At 38.1% G+C, this 16,788-nt stretch overlaps 1 protein-coding gene across 1 annotated transcript in view; it reads left to right on the top strand.

Annotated features, from left to right (window-relative positions):
* The first annotated feature begins 6,244 nt into the window (after positions 1–6,244).
* LOC129241230 (reversion-inducing cysteine-rich protein with Kazal motifs) overlaps positions 6,245–16,788 on the top strand; it is a 91,298-nt gene continuing 80,754 nt past the window's right edge. The window contains exon 1 of the mRNA XM_054877455.1: positions 6,245–6,905. Coding sequence (XP_054733430.1) covers positions 6,302–6,905 — 604 coding nt within the window. The 5' untranslated portion in view covers positions 6,245–6,301. The remainder of the gene's footprint in view (positions 6,906–16,788) is intronic.

The following is a 16,788-nucleotide window of genomic DNA, read 5'->3' as shown; positions in this document are numbered from 1 at the left end:
ATAAGCAATTGAAGTTATTTTGCTCCCATACGTAAATACCAAAAGTTTGTAACAAGTTCGAAAATTATTTAATTGAGTGGCAACACTTGTTGTCCGTTGCAAATAGGGTGCCATAGCAATTTGATTTGGCTAAACTCTGTTTGTATGTGAAAGTGTAGTAGAATTTCAGAAGTGTTTTGCTACATTCTTGACCAACCTCATATCATTCGGGTTTTATCAATCGCTATAAATAGTTGTGTGTACGCGCGTAACCGAACGGAAATGAAGCGTGTGAGAATTCGTGATAATTGAAAAGTGATTTTGATTTTAAATTTGAGTGGAACAAAAATATAAATATAAAACATGAAAAATAAATATTCGCACTGATTGATGTAAGAAAACAAAAACGTGTTCATATGTAATGTATTTCCGTTATAAAAATGCATTTCCGTAAAGTTGTGATTGTCAAAGAAAATACTTCATCAACAAAACATTTCATCAACACGCGCGCTAACATCTTCACTTCCGGTGCGGTACATTAACGGTGTGAGCAGATATGCACACACGTACTTAGTGATTCTTACTCATAACGTCTAAAAGCAAAATCAAAGCAACGGTTCCTTTTTGATAGTTTGTCCATTTTGCATTTTCCTTTTTTCTTTTAAACTGCACTCATCGAGTGAACGCGAAATAAGAGGGGACTTTGTTTGACGTAGCCGCCCTTCCCCCCCCTGTTCTTCCACTATTTACATACATAATTAATGCGCCGACGAGTACTCGTTACCCCTACTCGTCGTGTTGCTGTGATATGTTTTGCTTTTTCAAAGGCACCTGCCCGCCCACCATAAACCTTTGAATGTTCCATTTTCCTTTGTGTATAATTGTGTTGCCATATACTATTTTACCGTTACACCGGAAGTGTTCCCTACGTTGAACGTTGAGTGACAGCATGCGAATAGTGATGCAATAGTGAAAAAGCAAAATAAGAGCGAAAATGAGGATTGGTGGGTGGCAAATGCTCCAATTTGAGCGATGATGCGCTCGAGGCAGCGGCAACGTTTGGCGTTTGGCGGCGGCTGATGAGTGATGGCTGGTAGTTGACTGTGAAGCACTGAGTGGCGTCGGCAACAGCACTGAGGATTCTTTGCCTGTTCTTATATTTGTCAACGAGTTGCACCCCGCATGGTTTTTATCCTTTGAAGAACGACTGACTTTGTTGTGTTCGCGTCTCATGTGCGCGGTGTCCTTAAAAGTGTGCCTTTGTCTTCTGTGCCTTCGTGTCATGGCACACAAATGCTGCTGAAACACACACATGCGCACGCATATCTTTGCACTACACACATGCACAGATAGCGACTGAGAGACACAATGAGTGCGTGTTGTGTGTGCGTGCTGGCGCACCATGTTTGCGCGCCTCAAAGTATGCTATACAAGCGCTCGCGTTTCAACAAAAACGGCTACACTTTGTCAGTGCTGTGCCGCTATTTGCGTTCCCATGCAGTATTTTTTCATCATTATCCTCACGATTATGCATGCATATACATACATACATACGTATGTATATAGCTGTTGTTGCTTTGTTGCTCACCGCTGAGTGCAATTTAAAAACATCAAAGTGTGGCATTTTTCTGTGTATGTGTAGAACTTCACTTTGATGTTCGCACAGGGTGGACGACGACGACGACAACTACAGTCCACCCGCTTTTTGGTGGGAAAACGGCAATGTAATGACATACGTTTAACATTTTTCGTAAAGGATAAAAGCGTCCGCCTCGACATTCCGTTAAAAGCCTCATCTTTAAAAGCGCTCAATCTCGATTGCCACACGGCAGGAAACTACTGGCAAACAAGCTCCGCCCCACCCACTTCAACATCTACACTCGTACACTTAGTAATTACTACTTTCTGCGTATAATGCATTTCTTTTGCATTTGTTAGTGGCTGACTTCCTTTAACAAGCTAAAATGCCCCGTTTTTTTTCAATGGCTTTGCCTTTGGCATCTGTCTACCGTGCTTTGTAGTTCGTGTTTGTGTACAAGTGCCTTTATTTGCCTTTGTAATTTTGCTGTGTTGTCTATCTGCATTCATCGCTGGTTCCTCTCTCATGCCGTGTGCTGTTTGTTGTTCGTTTTGTTGATTTAAAATTTTGACTTTCGAAATGGAGGTCAATTGGACTAATTAATGCCGTCGCGTAGTGGAGCAGAAGTGGACAGTGAATATGGCGGGAACTTTGAGGGTGGATTAAATTAAAAGAGGCCTCTCCAATTTCATAGTGAACACATTGGATTATTTGTGTCATATGGATATTAGCTTTTATGTAAATTAAGTTGGCAGGAGAAATAAAATGAGACTAAAATTAAAAGAATAATTAAAAAATGCCCAAAGTATCATTGTGTATGTGTGATTACAAAAGTGACTATTGAAGTACCATACTTCAATCTATGAAATTGAGTAAATCCGTTACATTTTGATTGGCTCACTACTCACTTTAGAAGAGTTATCGGTCAGGATGTCTCCACATCATGTTAACATAACCGTACTTAACACTATGTAGCGCCCCCTCTGTATGTTACGATAACAGAGTAGTGTTATAGCCTCGACTCTATAATCTAAATGTCTGCAATCGTTCATGCTGCGACTTAAAAACGGTGACTTTTGCGACTAGTTAAAATATGAACCGAATTCATTCTGTAATAAAAACTATTCATCTCGACGTTATGCGAGCACGCAACAAATCGTCAATAAAAACTTTCTCATGAAAGAAGATGTTTTTTAACTGCTGATACAAGGAAACATCGAAGATCGAAAAGGAATTGGTACAAAAAAAATTACTTGAAAGTCTGGAAGAAACATACAAAAATGTAGTTACATCATTACAAGGTCCGGCACTCGAAGTGTAACCAATTAAAAAGTCCAAAAAATTTAGATTGGAAAATTACTTTTATTCAATTCAGAGTAAAAAAAGTGTGAAAATAGTACAAAATTAAGAATCAATTTACTTTTGCTCGATATGACAACCTTTTGCCTTGACTATGGCCTTGAGACGGTCCAGAAATGGATCGCAAGCTGCCCGAATGTGACTTGCAGGTATTTTGGCCCAATGGCGACAATGGCTTTTTTCAGCGCCTTGAGACTGGTGAACCTTTTAGTTCGGATCTTGTTCTCTAAAATGGCTCAAACAGAATAACCCGTCTGATTCGCGCCTGAGAGCCATGGTGTGGACGGTTTGAAGTTCGGAACGTTGTTTTTTAGCCATTCTTGGTTCACTCGAGCTTTGTGAGACGGTGCCGAGTCCTGTTGAAACGTCCATGGCTTGCCACCGAAATGTTTATCTGCTCATGGCTTCAAAACAACTTCCAGTATACTTTCCCCATAATATTTCGTATTTACCTCGACGCCAGGCTCGATGAAAACGATTGGAGAACGCCCATCTGCAGTTGCAGCGGCCCAAACCATAACCTGTGGCGGGTGCTGCCTGCTGGTAGCCAATCGATAACTCAAATTCTCGTTCTCCGTGTCGTTTTGGGAGTTTACGAATTGCTCAGTTTGAAAAATTTTCTCGTCAGAAAACACAATGTTCGAAAATTGACCGCTTTCGGTCAAGCAAAGCAACTCCTTCGCTCTCTGAAGTCTGACTTTTTGCTGCTTTGGTGTGATATCATGCGCCTTTTGGATCTTGTAAGGCTTGACTTTGAGTTAATTTTTGAGTATGCGGTGGATGCTACGGACAGATATTTTAAGTTCTTTCGCCATTTGATTGACACTTCGTGGGGGATTTCGCTCAAGTCGCTTCTTCACTCAAGTTGCTTCAGCCTTTTGATGACCACCTCCATGACGTTTCGCGACGCTACCAGTATCATTGTAACGAGTGCTGGTACGATAAACAAAACTTTTTTACTTTAAGGTGTTCGAGCTCACAAATAATCGCTGGTTGTGATTTTCCAGCCAAATATAATGCAATCACACTATTACGTTTAAAATCCATTACTGATTTTCTTTTTTCGCATTTATGTACTCTCAGCAAAACGCTTTCGCGCGCTTATAAACAATACTCTGGACTGTCATTTAGCCAACTGACAGACAGCGGATGCACGGGCGAGCGGTCCTGTGCCGGACCCTGTACTCTTTCACTTCCTCGATTTCACGCTTCGCCTCCTAACAGACGCGTTGCCCACTATAGTTGGATTAGACTAATGGTAAGATGTTGTTCAGGTTACGATCATTTAAAATTTTTAAGCTTCAGTTTCTTCAAATTCTGGGTGGGCAGTAGTGTCTATCTGGGCGTGACTATTGCAATGTTTTCCAGTCCGAAAATTCAACTTTTATGCGATTATGGATGCTGGGAACAGTTTCGCTCCGAACCGTTAGAAAACTATGTTGTGGAGGATGATATGTAAGGGTTTATTCGCAGATTTTGTAGAAGTAAGATCCTTATTTAAGAGGTCACGCAATGCGTGAAAAAAAAATTAAAACCCTCTATGCATGCAGAATGACTTCACTGCAGACAGAAGTGATTGATACACACACAAATGACGCTCATGACGTCACAATCAGTCATGAGCAATCAGCTAATTCCCAAATATGTTAGAAATATTAAACCTTGCTGCAGTAACGACAAAAACCATGATTAGGAAAAAATGATTTCTTATCTCCTACGTACCAGCGCGGCACTGTAGAGGAGCAAGCTTCGGTATGTAGGACTGTTGTTTTTGTTATAGCAGCATAAACATTCCCCATACATGCACGGGGAATGCTGCTGCAGTGACAGTCCTTGGCCGACTGTTATGGGTTAAAATCAAGTGGCAAACACTGATACGGTAAAAGACCTGATGAAAATTGTTTGCTTCAGGAGGATCGCTATAGATGGTAGGTGTCCTCCAATTCACCTACTTTCTTCATCTCCCCAAATAAAGCAAGCCAAGCTAAATTTGTATTGCATTGCATTTCAACAGCAGGAGAAATATACCCACATATCGCATATGTACATACATACTATATGTATGTATGGTATGTAGGGTAACGATCAATTTATTTGGAACCAATGGAAATCATTAAATTAAATTTCCATAAATCTCAGTCGTTTGCATTTGTTACAATAATAACGATGATAACATATCTACATACATATGTAAATAACTAACTCGCTGTAAAACAGTGCAATGAGTTCATCACTAAATAAAATAATCGCAATTTACATTTCACATTTTTGTGCTCTTCTTTAGATCGTATAAACATATTTTCTCGATGAAGTAAATGCAGAATACTCGTACATACAAGTACAATGCTAAAACGCGCATAAACCCAAATGAATGCGAGCGTTTAATATGCCGCGACAAATTTCAATTAAAAACTTAATTGGGAAATGTGCTCATACACTTCGTGAACGTACTCGTATGCTTGTTTATGTATAGTACTATACTTGTATGTGTAGTCATATTCAAAAATAATAGCAACAAACATTTTTACTAACAACAAAAGTGTCAACAATAATTTAACGAATGTTGGGCTGAGAGCATAAAGAATTTAAAAGTTATTAAAATGTATGAATGTAAAGTATGCCAACGAGTTCATGCACATAATTGATAACTACGGACGAGTGGGATGAGTGTTCCAGTGTGCATAGAGGCAGATGTGCAAGTGTCAAGTCGCGTTAAGAACGAGTAATTTAGAGAGCCACAAGAGGAACAAAAATTAACTGACACATACTAATGTACTTATACAATGCGAACGGGAACGAATAGTTCTCAATGTAATAATATTTAATCGTTTATGTAGGAAATGTGTTGTTGGATTTAAGGAGTTGGTGATATTCACTGTGATTACATTAATAGAATAAACAAAAACAAAAAAGTCAACAAAACATAACAACAATATGCCGGCAACACAATTTGTTGCCATTTTCGTGTGGTGATAAGCATGTTTTCTATAGATTTATATATTTATTTCTTATTGTCCAGTGGCGCAGCTGATAATGCGCAACGAATGTGAATGTAATGCGAAAATTATTGAAAGCATAGTGCAATAAAATGCCATGAAGTGCAATGAAGACGCGACGTAGTGAAAATGTCTGCATTTCCGGTGATAAATATTTCATGACATAAATTCAATGAGTGATTAATGTGAAAAATACTCAAAACGTATGCAACGACAAGAGCAGTGAAAGTAAGCATAAACGAGATAGGAAATGAATAAACAGCTAAACTTAAAGGAGAATCAACTAATAGAAACGAAAATTAAAAAGGAAATACCAAAAACGATTAAAAAAAAATTGATAAATCAACAATTGTACGAAGCCAAAAACAAACAACAACAACACCCACAAATGCATTACTTCCACTTTTGCATTATTTCACTTTCCACCTTCGTGTTGTTAGCGCTCCACCTGCGAGCATGCGCTGCCGATAATGTCGGCGCCAGCAGCAGTGTCAGCGAAGAGGACGATGACGGCAAGTCCTCTTCAACGCTGAATTTGCCAATATTGGCGAACGCGGCGCTTAGTCATTCACAGCGGCATAGCGAGGACGCAGTTATCGTAGGCTCGCTGGAGGAAAGAGTGCGGCAGCAATGGACAGAAGAACAACAACGCCATATGAGTCAACAAAAGCATAGCCAACAACAGCGACGTTTACGGCGGCAGCAGCAACAGCAACAACAACATCAGCAGCAGCAGCGTCGTCAGCGACAAAATAAAAAATCGCGCAACTCCTCGGCGCTTGGTGTGTCCACTTACTTGGCTGCGAAGCCTGGTGGCGGTGCTGCCATGGACGAGGACGTTGCTTTAGAATTAGAAAATACTGATTATAATATCGATGGCGAAACTATATTAGCTGGCGCTGCTGTTGCTGCCAATGCAGCTGACGAATCGGATGACGCGTCCTCATCAGCGATTTCGTTGGATGACAGCACTGGCGATAAGGTGCCCTTCGGTGAGTTGAATAATTGTTTGTTTCAGCGTAAAATGTTTAAGTGGCTGTCGATAGTTGTGGATTGTGTACTTAGTACATACAAATATAAAACATACAATAATCGGGTGTTTTTTAAGCTCTTGAGAACTGATAATGATAATACAAAACAGATGTGGAACAGATGAAGGAATGCATTTTTTGAAATTATAATCTGGTAGATAATCTCATGGCATTATTTTTTTAATATGATATACGGCATATGACCGCCGCGTTTACGATTCACGTGGTCCATTCCATTAGTCCAATTTTTGACCACTTCCTCCTATAAATCTGGCCGTACGGCGTCAATGGTGGCTTGAATATTGCAATAATTCGATTCTTAAGCGCGCTCTATGGCCAGTTACGTCCTTTTGTTAGGTCGAAATGTCGTCAATGTTTAGTTGATTAATTTTTGGAAACAAAAATTCAGTCAGAGTGGCTCGATTTTTTTTTCCTTGTTCACTCCTCTCGGGAGCATAGGACCTCTACAAAACTCTTCAATCGTACACCGTTCTGTGCTGTTGTTTTTGCACCGTCCCATGAGATGTTCCAGTCCAGAGCTATGTATTCTCGCGATGCTATCTGGTGGTTTCCTCACATGGCTCGATAGCACTCGCCAGTCACCGTGACGACAGCTCCTTCCTCAGTTTACGAAAGCAATAAGGGCCGATGATGCCGCAGTGCTCTATGAACTACGCGATTTATTTTTTTGAAAGTAAATTTTTACAATTTCGAGGCATTGTTTTGGCGTTAAAAGACTCATGATAACTTGTCAAACCTTATTGAACAGAAATGTCAACACACTTTGCCATTCTTAGCTGTTAAACCATAGTTATCGATATCGATACTTCTCATGCCGCTAAAAAACCACCCCATACTTGAAATTGCGCAATTAGTTTCTCAGTTTCAACTTGGGAAACAAAAAGAAGTCGCACGGGGTCATATCAGGTGAATACGGTGCTTGCACGATGGTATTTACTTAGTGTTTGATCAAATAATCCAGTACAATTTGGACTCGGCGTGATGGCGCATTATCATCATGCAAAATCCAAGAATTGTTTGCCCACAGGTACTAATGATCCGAGGGCGCTAAAAAGTGACAGATGTGTGTCTTACAGTCCTACCAACATAAGAAAACAATATGGGTCGGAGTAGCTGGTGTCGCTTATACAAGTATATTTTGTACTGTAATTTATTATTGTATAAATTGTTTTAAATAAATAAATAAATAAATATGGAACGGTTTCCACGTGCGCGATTCGTTTAAATTAAGGGGTTACATGGGTTTCGTCGGGTAAAAAAAGGCATATTTTCAATATTTTTTTTCTATGTAAAAAATTATTTATTTAATTCAACTTTTTTTTTTTATAGATACATATTTAAAGAATAATTTCTGAAATTTTCAAAAATTAAAACTCCTCCATTGTGACGTCATTTCCGGTGACCCCTCGGAAAAAAGGTGCGTCCGCGTTGTCAGCATAACTCCTGACAGGCTCATTAAAAATAAAAAAACAAAAATAAGTGTTTTAGTTAAGACCATAAACTCGTGCTTGAACGAAGGAAAGAAAAAAAAGGAAAAATTGGAATTTTGGCAGACATTTTTGCAAAAAAATGAAAATTTCGGTCAAATTTGCTTGACATTTTGTTTTTTTTTTTAAATAGTTGTAATTGAAAAAAAAAAACAAAATCCTTCGTTCAAGCACGAGTAAATTGTATTTCGAACACCTGTGTAAAATTTCATCAAGATCGGTTGAGTAGTTTTCGAGAACATTTGACAACCGACTTTGAAAACACAGTTCCGAGAAAAACGCGTTTAAAGTTTGAGTTACATTAAAAGTGGCATGGAGCGCATACATTCCAAAGGCTGTATCTCCGAGTTTATTATTCGAATCGACTTGAAAACTTAGGATAATATTCCTGAGATATTGTAGAAACTAATAAGAAAAAAACAAAAAATCGATTTTTTGAACCAACGAGACCCATGTAACCCCTGAAACATTCCCAGTACTTTTTGAGCATAGGGTATGTGCGTATCTACTTTCATATGGGCATTTATATTTATTGCAAAAATTAAATTTATAAATAAAAATCTTTTATTAAATTTCCTATTTTTAATTAAATGAATTAATTTAATTTACTTTATTTTACTTAAATAAATAAACTTTTTTCTCTCTTTTTATATTTAATTTAATGTTTTCTTTCCATTCTCCATTGGAATTCTGCCGCTTATCGCAGTCACTAATCCATTGCGGTTTGATCATTAAAATTTTCTTCAGATTTCTTCCGACAATCTGACATTTGGGTCTTGGGGTCGTACTTTGTTATCAGTTATTACTGTACAGTGGCATTTTCTGGAAATTTTCATTCAACTTTCATATTCATAAATGCAGCATTGTGTAAACAAAACCCTCATTGTTTCTAGTTGCTAGTTCGATTTTATTACCTACATCATTAAATGCATTCGCGGTTCTTTTATGTGCATATGGGCACTAAATTTGTGAGATTGTTTTGCATAGGGCAACAATTTGTAGCTGTTAGTGAATAAAAGCACTTGTTTCGCAATTAGGCCAAAACTATCTCTTACGTTAATACTTCGCTTATTGATTCTGGTATGCCGTTCATCGTATAAATAAGTTAATTCATTCGAAAAAATTATTGAGTCACCACACAATTCCTAATACGACCTCCCATTTGATCCGGATACAAAAGAGCGCAGGCAAAGTATTTTCAAGTTAGAACAGTTAATAGGGCATAACAGTTTATCAGTATGCTCTCCCGCTCTTTATTTTCTTCTAGCACCGGGGCTCATTTGATATTTCTAATTAATGTGGAAAAAGTATGGAATGAGCTTCAACGATTTATGAACCAATTTGCAGCTCAACGCAAAGCGCTATTTGTACAATAAAAATAATTCATCTCTATGGCGCCTGTAATATTAGTAAATACTCAAAAATAGTATTGCCGACCAAATTCAACTCGAATAAACCTTGGCCTATCGATCATGGTTTCTCACCAGAACACCAAGGCGTTATTTGTTTTTATTTCCGACCTTTTTATAAGGGGAAATGTCTGTAAACGTCCATATGTTTTACATTACGGACGCTTTGAGGTTAGGACAAAAGTGCAAAAATTACCATGCAGCAATAAAAAACAGTGAAATACATATTATTCGTAATTAAGGTGAAACATATTGTAATACTCACCATAATCAACAATTTTTGGAAAAAAAAAATATTGAAGTAACCGTTTAACTCCTCGCGCTGCTTACAACCTTACAACTTAGGTTTATTGAGCGTAACAGACTTTTGTGTTGCACTTGTAAGGAGATGAGAGAGAAGAAAAATAACATTATTAGTATTGTGAGGAGATTTCGCATTGCGACCTGAAAGATCTATTGTGCCCCTTCATGGAGGTGGAGTAGTATTTCTCTGAGCTTAACTTCCCCAACAGTGTTCCTAACGCCATCAAGCCCGTTCTGTGCCATGATGATGATAGATTACCAGGTTTGGCCTTCAGCTGTGGTGAAAAATCAAATTTGGCGAGTAATTTCGGCTGCCACGTCAACGGATGCTCGGCTGCCAAGGATGGCAGATATCAGGTTCAACGATGATAGATACCAGGTTTGCTTGTTAGGTATATTGAAAAAAAAAAAAAAAAATTGAGGGGAACTTTGGATTCTATGTTATTCGTTTTGTGTTTCACAAAATTTAGATTTAGCTTAGTGAAACACAACACGAATGACGTTGGCATATCTGTTAAATTCGCTCAGAGTCCAATAACGCCATGGGTTTTGGCCTTCAGCTATGGTGAAAAAATCAAATTGAGCGAGTAATTTCGGTTGCCACGTCACCGGATACTCGGCAGCGGCATTCTGTCCGCTCATTACCCAAGTACTCATACACTCGTCCAATCAGCCGAAGCAACATGATATCATATATCACCAACAAAATCTCAGTTTTTTCGTAAACAAACCGTCGTCATGTCCCCGGGTACGTCAACCAATCATTTTGATTCTTTGAAATTCACTAAGAGTCGGTTAACGGTTGGTTTCAGTGCATATTTCGCTCAGCCTATTCGCGTTGTGTTAATGCTTCGAACTAACAGGCTAGCCCGAATAATAATAAGTGAAGGCAAAAAATTGTGATCACGATTTAAGGTTAAAAATTGAACAATTCCACCCTGATAGATCTGCGGGTAAAGTGAGAATAGAGATGCATTAGTCTTCACCTTCAAAAAGTTGGGTAGCTGAAATAGTTCCAGCATCTCCTAATCTGACAATAAATGGGACTTAAAATATTTTGAGCTTCCCCGCTTAGGCAGATTCCTATCATACAGTGTGTGGTTAAGACTCATGCCATTAAAGGCAGGTTAGTCTCCGAAACTCCTTTACTATTGGAAAGACCTGTCATTTTTCAATTATTATTTTAAGAAATTTGTTTTCGAAAATGTTAAGAAAAATTGGCAATAAATCTAATACTAAAACTAAGTGGAAGTTTATTTATGTACAGTCAAACCCGCAGAAAAACAAATTCTTTTCTAGAAACAATGCCTTCAGAGCGATATAAAAACCAAAACAGGAGAGATAAGCTTCGCTTGCGGTACTCATTTAGATGGCAGATTATCTGACTCTGGATGATTAAATATTGAATTTGGTGAAACTCGTCCAAAGTCGCTGGGATGATAAAATTGCAATTGTACTCGCGGGGTTTTTGCCCAAGTTCTATATTCATGCTAAACGAAGGATTTTTTCTTGTACTATTTACACTTTAACCACATCACATAGCATCTTTGGTCAGGCACCAAAGGACCATAGGCTACCATGAGCAGATAAGGCCCGTCTACCCAAAACTGTTTCCCCCACTGTTTACTTTCTCGTAGAAATCACTGCGAGGTTGTAATGCCTAGCAGTCGATCAGCCATTGAATTTGCCATATGACTCCGTGTAAGAAGAAACCGAATACTTCGTAGTATGCGTGAATGAATGAATGAAAATTAGGCTTGCACTTCGGCCTCATGGCCTTTTGTGCCCTCTACTCATCACAGTACTTCATCCAAACCCAGTTCCCTTAATAAACCTAAGATTGAGCTGAATTCAGATGAGTTCGGATACTGAGTTCGCTTGCGCAATTCGCCTACAATTCTCAACTCACTAATAATGGTGATCAGCATTACTCGAAAACGGCTAAACCGATTTGTCTCAAATTTTAATACGATCTTCTTACATATTTTTTTAGTAATTAATCGAAGATTTTTTCTCACCGATACATTTTTTTTATAAACAATTTAAGGCCGAAATTTTGGTCAAAAACCGATTTTTTTTTTTGAGGAACCGCCATTTTGTCAACAACATTTATTTTGCGTATTCCTTGGATTAGTTACTAGGTTTAACATTACTTCAACGAAATCGGTTTGGTTTTTTAATTTCAGAGAATCCAGTTCAGATATAGTAGTCACCGCAAAACGTCTTTTTTGAGAGGAGCTCCCGGAGATCACCTGTAGCTCCTTTCCAAATAAATATTTTTACTAATACTAAGTCTTAAAATACAGTTACAAGATAAGATAATATGTGGAAAAATTTTTAAATCAGTAAATTTAAAAGTTTTCTCAGAAAAAATTCTGGAAAATTCACTTTTTTCGGCCTTCTAACTGTAAAGGGTGGTTAAATTTCAAGGGCCGATGTTGAATGTAAGCCTCACCTAAACGTCAAGCTTGTTTCTGCATTTCATTTGACATTTTTCAATTTAAGATTAATTCAATTCGAACCATGGAAAGATACACAATCGAGCAACGCGTTAAAGATATTCAGGCTTATTATAAAAACGGGCGTTCAAATCAAAATGCATATCGCGCACTTCGTGATTTTTTCGGTCAATTTAATCGTCCAAATGTGCGTACAGTGGGAAAAATTGTGCAAAAGTTTGAGCAAACCGGGTCTGTAGGAGATGTGAAAACACTAGTGCATACTCGTACAGCTCGTACTGCAGAAAATATTGCTGCTGTTCGCGATAGTGTCGTTGAAGAGCCGTCCACCTCAACTCGTCGTCGTGCCCAACAATTGCACCTTTCACGCTCGTCGTTGATTTTACACGTTTACAAGGTGCAATTGACTCAAGAACTAAAGCCTCTTGACCATTTCCAGCGTCGTCAATGGTCAGAATGGTGGCAGGAAATGGCAACAGTGAATGACCAATTTTCGAAGAAAATCATCTTCAGTGATGAGGCACATTTTCACCTCAGTGGATTCGTCAATAAGAAGAATTGCCGCATTTGGGCGAATGATAATCTAAGAGTGATTGCCGAAAAACCAATGCAGCCACAAAGAGTGACTGTTTGGTGCGGTATATGGGCCGGCGGCATCATTGAGCCGTATTTTTTCCAAAATGAGGCCGGTCAGACAGTTGCTGTGAATAGTCTTCGCTATCGTGAGATGATAACGAACTTTTTATGGCCGAATAATCTCACGTCGCTGCCAATATCATGTGATTTGATACCGCTGGACTTCTTTCTTTGGGGCTATTTGAAAGAAAAAGTGTACGTGGATAAGCCAGCAACAATTCAAGAGCTAAAGGATAAGATAATTCGGCACATTAACAGCATAGAACCTCAATTATGCCTCAGCGTCATCGAAAATTTAGACAATCGGATGGAGGTGTGCCGCCATTTTATCGATATTTTGTTCCATACGTAACTGAGCCATACCAATATTATCAAAATGAAGATAAATGGGAATAATTTCCTAAAGAAATTGTATTTTATTCAAAATCAACACCGGCCCTTGAAACTTAAGCACCCTTTATATAGCCCCTTAAAAAAATCATGCGGACGTCACTCTCTTCAAAAACTATTTTATGACAGCAATAGGTCTGTTCATGTAAAAATTATCCAGTAACTTGCCAGTAACTTAATTTCTGAGAATTCTCCCTCAAAGACAAAAATATAAAAAAAAGGTACATGAACGCAAAACCAGTAACAAATTGAAAGTTTTACGAACAGCTGATTAAATTGTTAACAGGAAAAATCACAAAAATTATATTTGTTCTCATTTTAGCTACCTCGCACTAAATTAAAAAAAAATATAAAATAAAAATAAAGCAAATAAAATACAAAACAACGAGCTTCAAAGTTACATGATTTCATTTTGTCAATAATTATTTTTTTCCATTTCGTCATCTTTCTCAGATGAAGAACTTTCCATTAGCAATTTCAATTTGGTAATTTTAATTCGTGTTTATTTCTACTTTGCGATCAGCTGTTTTTCTCACTTGCAAATTCTTACAAGTAAAAATTAATCCAGTAAAAACTTGCAACTTCCTCTCGAAATGAAATGTCGTTTTGCTCTCTCAGTTTCCCCTACTTTGCAAGTTGTTTGGGTACATGAACATCAAAACGTGATAATTTGTAACAGTTGTTGTAAAATATTTTCTTCATGAAACTATTTGCTCCATCGAGTCATGAATCTCTAATAAATGAATTGCAGAGTTATCGAAAGATATTTTTTAACCTCTTCCAAAAAGCCTTTAACGAAAAGCAGTCTCGATCTCTACCTGCAATATAATCCACTAAGAGAATTGAATGGAAGCAAACCCTGCAAGTCTTTGATTCGATTTCGCCTCCTACTCCTCCGTCTACTTTCTTCAACCCACTTGCCAACCCAACTATTATGTGTGTGTGTAAAATCGGTGTTGATGTCTCTGATTTTATGTTTCACTATTCACCCTTTGAGTCTTCTCGGCTAACATCTGCTTTTGTTACCATTTTAATTTACCTTTGTGGTTAATATTCTCGCTTTGCTTTGAACTTCAGTTAATCATGAAATAATTAGGCACACATGCAAACACCCGCAAAGCATCGTGACGCGCCTCGTTGCATATGAGTAGTACACACACACACACACACATACATACATATCCGATGTGCTTAGCCTCGTTACTCGATGCTGAATGTACCGACGATTCCCTCTTTACCACAAGGCTCACAGGCAACTCCTACTAAGTAATTTTTGCGTTGTGTCGCATTTTATGTCTTCTGCTTATGTCCCACCTCACTTGGCCACCTTGTCTTTTAGTGCAGTATGTTTGTTGTTTTGGAATGTCACTTTTGCGGCTGTGTGACAATTTCGAGATGTTCACTGCCACCCAACGTAGATTAGCGTGAATTGTGCAACACCGCTCCGAGCAGCTAAAAAGACTCTGACACACATGCTGCTATACACCATACATGCTACTATATATATACATATGTAAGTATGTATATATGAATACAGGGGATTATATTCGCATTATTCTCTTTGCTGCTGGGTGACGTATGGGAAATACGGCAGTGGCGTGGGATGACAGACTGAAAATGACAGTATCATCCGTTGCAGTACTAGGGATTGGACAAAGGGATAAACGGCTAAGTTTGTATGCTTGATTTTTGCATATACAAGTGAAAATAAATACAAAAAAAAAAAAACAAGTTTCAAATGCAGCAATAAAAAATAGAGATATCCACATAAAAGTTCTATAATAGCAGCGTCGCATGAAAAATCCCTAAGAAATAGCTTTGTCACTTCATTACGTTCTCATTTATAGCAGCAGTTCTTCAACTCCTCGCACAAATTATTCTATTTGCCTCTATTTATTATACCTTTTGACTGTTTCAATTTTGACTTTTCTTTTATTTAGTTTTCTGCAGTAAATGTAGTTTTTTGGTTTTTAATACTCGTATGCATGTATTTGTGATTTTCTTCTCATATGTTTATATACGAATGTACGTACATATGTATGGATACGCGTACGAACATGCACGACGAGCAAGATCAAAAGCACTCATTAATTAAGTGTGTAATTCCTTGAGGCGTTTCTTTGTCGTTTCTCCTTTTCGGATCCTCTGGTGGCCGACATACATACATATACACATACGATTACATTCGTTCCCCTTTTATTTGCTGTTTTATTTGTTATTTTCATGCGTATTTGCGCGAAATTCTCTACATGCCTATTTTTAGTGCCTTTCTCACTTTGAAGTGCTCTCAAAGATTTTTTTCTTACGCTGTGAATTTGTCGCAGTCATGGCACGGACAATTATTCAAAAATATCATAAAACTGTTTTTGTCCATGTTGCTGGGAATTTTATAGGAATTTTTAATTCGAAATGGCTTAAATTTGACAGTAGGACGAATTATAGTGGGGCAGTAAAGGGTTAATAGTTATTATGAAGCTCCCAAAAGCAGAGAAGTGCAATATATTATAAGAAGTCTCTTTTCGAGCTCACAAAAGATTCCGTGAGTGCTTAAAAGCTTCCATGAAAATACCTTTAAGTGTGTTTTTATAAAATATGCTCACATTTTGACCAAATATTCCACATCAAAAGATATGGAAAACAGTAGGTAAAGGGGATTTCAATAGGGACCAAACGTAAATTGCGCAAATATCAGTCGGAGAAGTTTTGGCGCTTCAATTGATCAAGAGCGTTTACTTCTTGAATTAATTCGATTTGAATATCTGGACAGTGGAAAGAAAGTGGTTAACGCTCTCAGGGTTTGAGTACTTGTGGACTATGAACGCTGACTAATTGGCGGTTGTATTAGCCGCTTTATGCTGCTGATGAAGTTCATTCGATTTTTGATATCAAGACCTGCTATGTCAGCAGGCGCAGAAAAGAAGTGAGAACCAGGATGTTTAAATCTTATTCTTACGGGAGCGGGGTAACTAAGGACAGGTGCTGAGATGATTCCACCTCATCCTCCATACAGCTGACGCCAAAAGGCCTCGAAATAGTTCTGAGTCTCGCGGCATGTATACCCCGCGGATAGTGCCCCGTGAGGATGCCCATAAAATTTGAGAGCTGGAATTTTGTCATTCTTAGAATATCCCTCGAACAC

The sequence above is a fragment of the Anastrepha obliqua genome, chromosome 3 (assembly GCF_027943255.1).
Source record: "Anastrepha obliqua isolate idAnaObli1 chromosome 3, idAnaObli1_1.0, whole genome shotgun sequence".
NCBI classification, from domain to species: domain Eukaryota; kingdom Metazoa; phylum Arthropoda; class Insecta; order Diptera; family Tephritidae; genus Anastrepha; species Anastrepha obliqua.
Note: the sequence above shows the minus strand (reverse complement) of the source record. Positions and strands in the feature narration are given on the sequence as shown.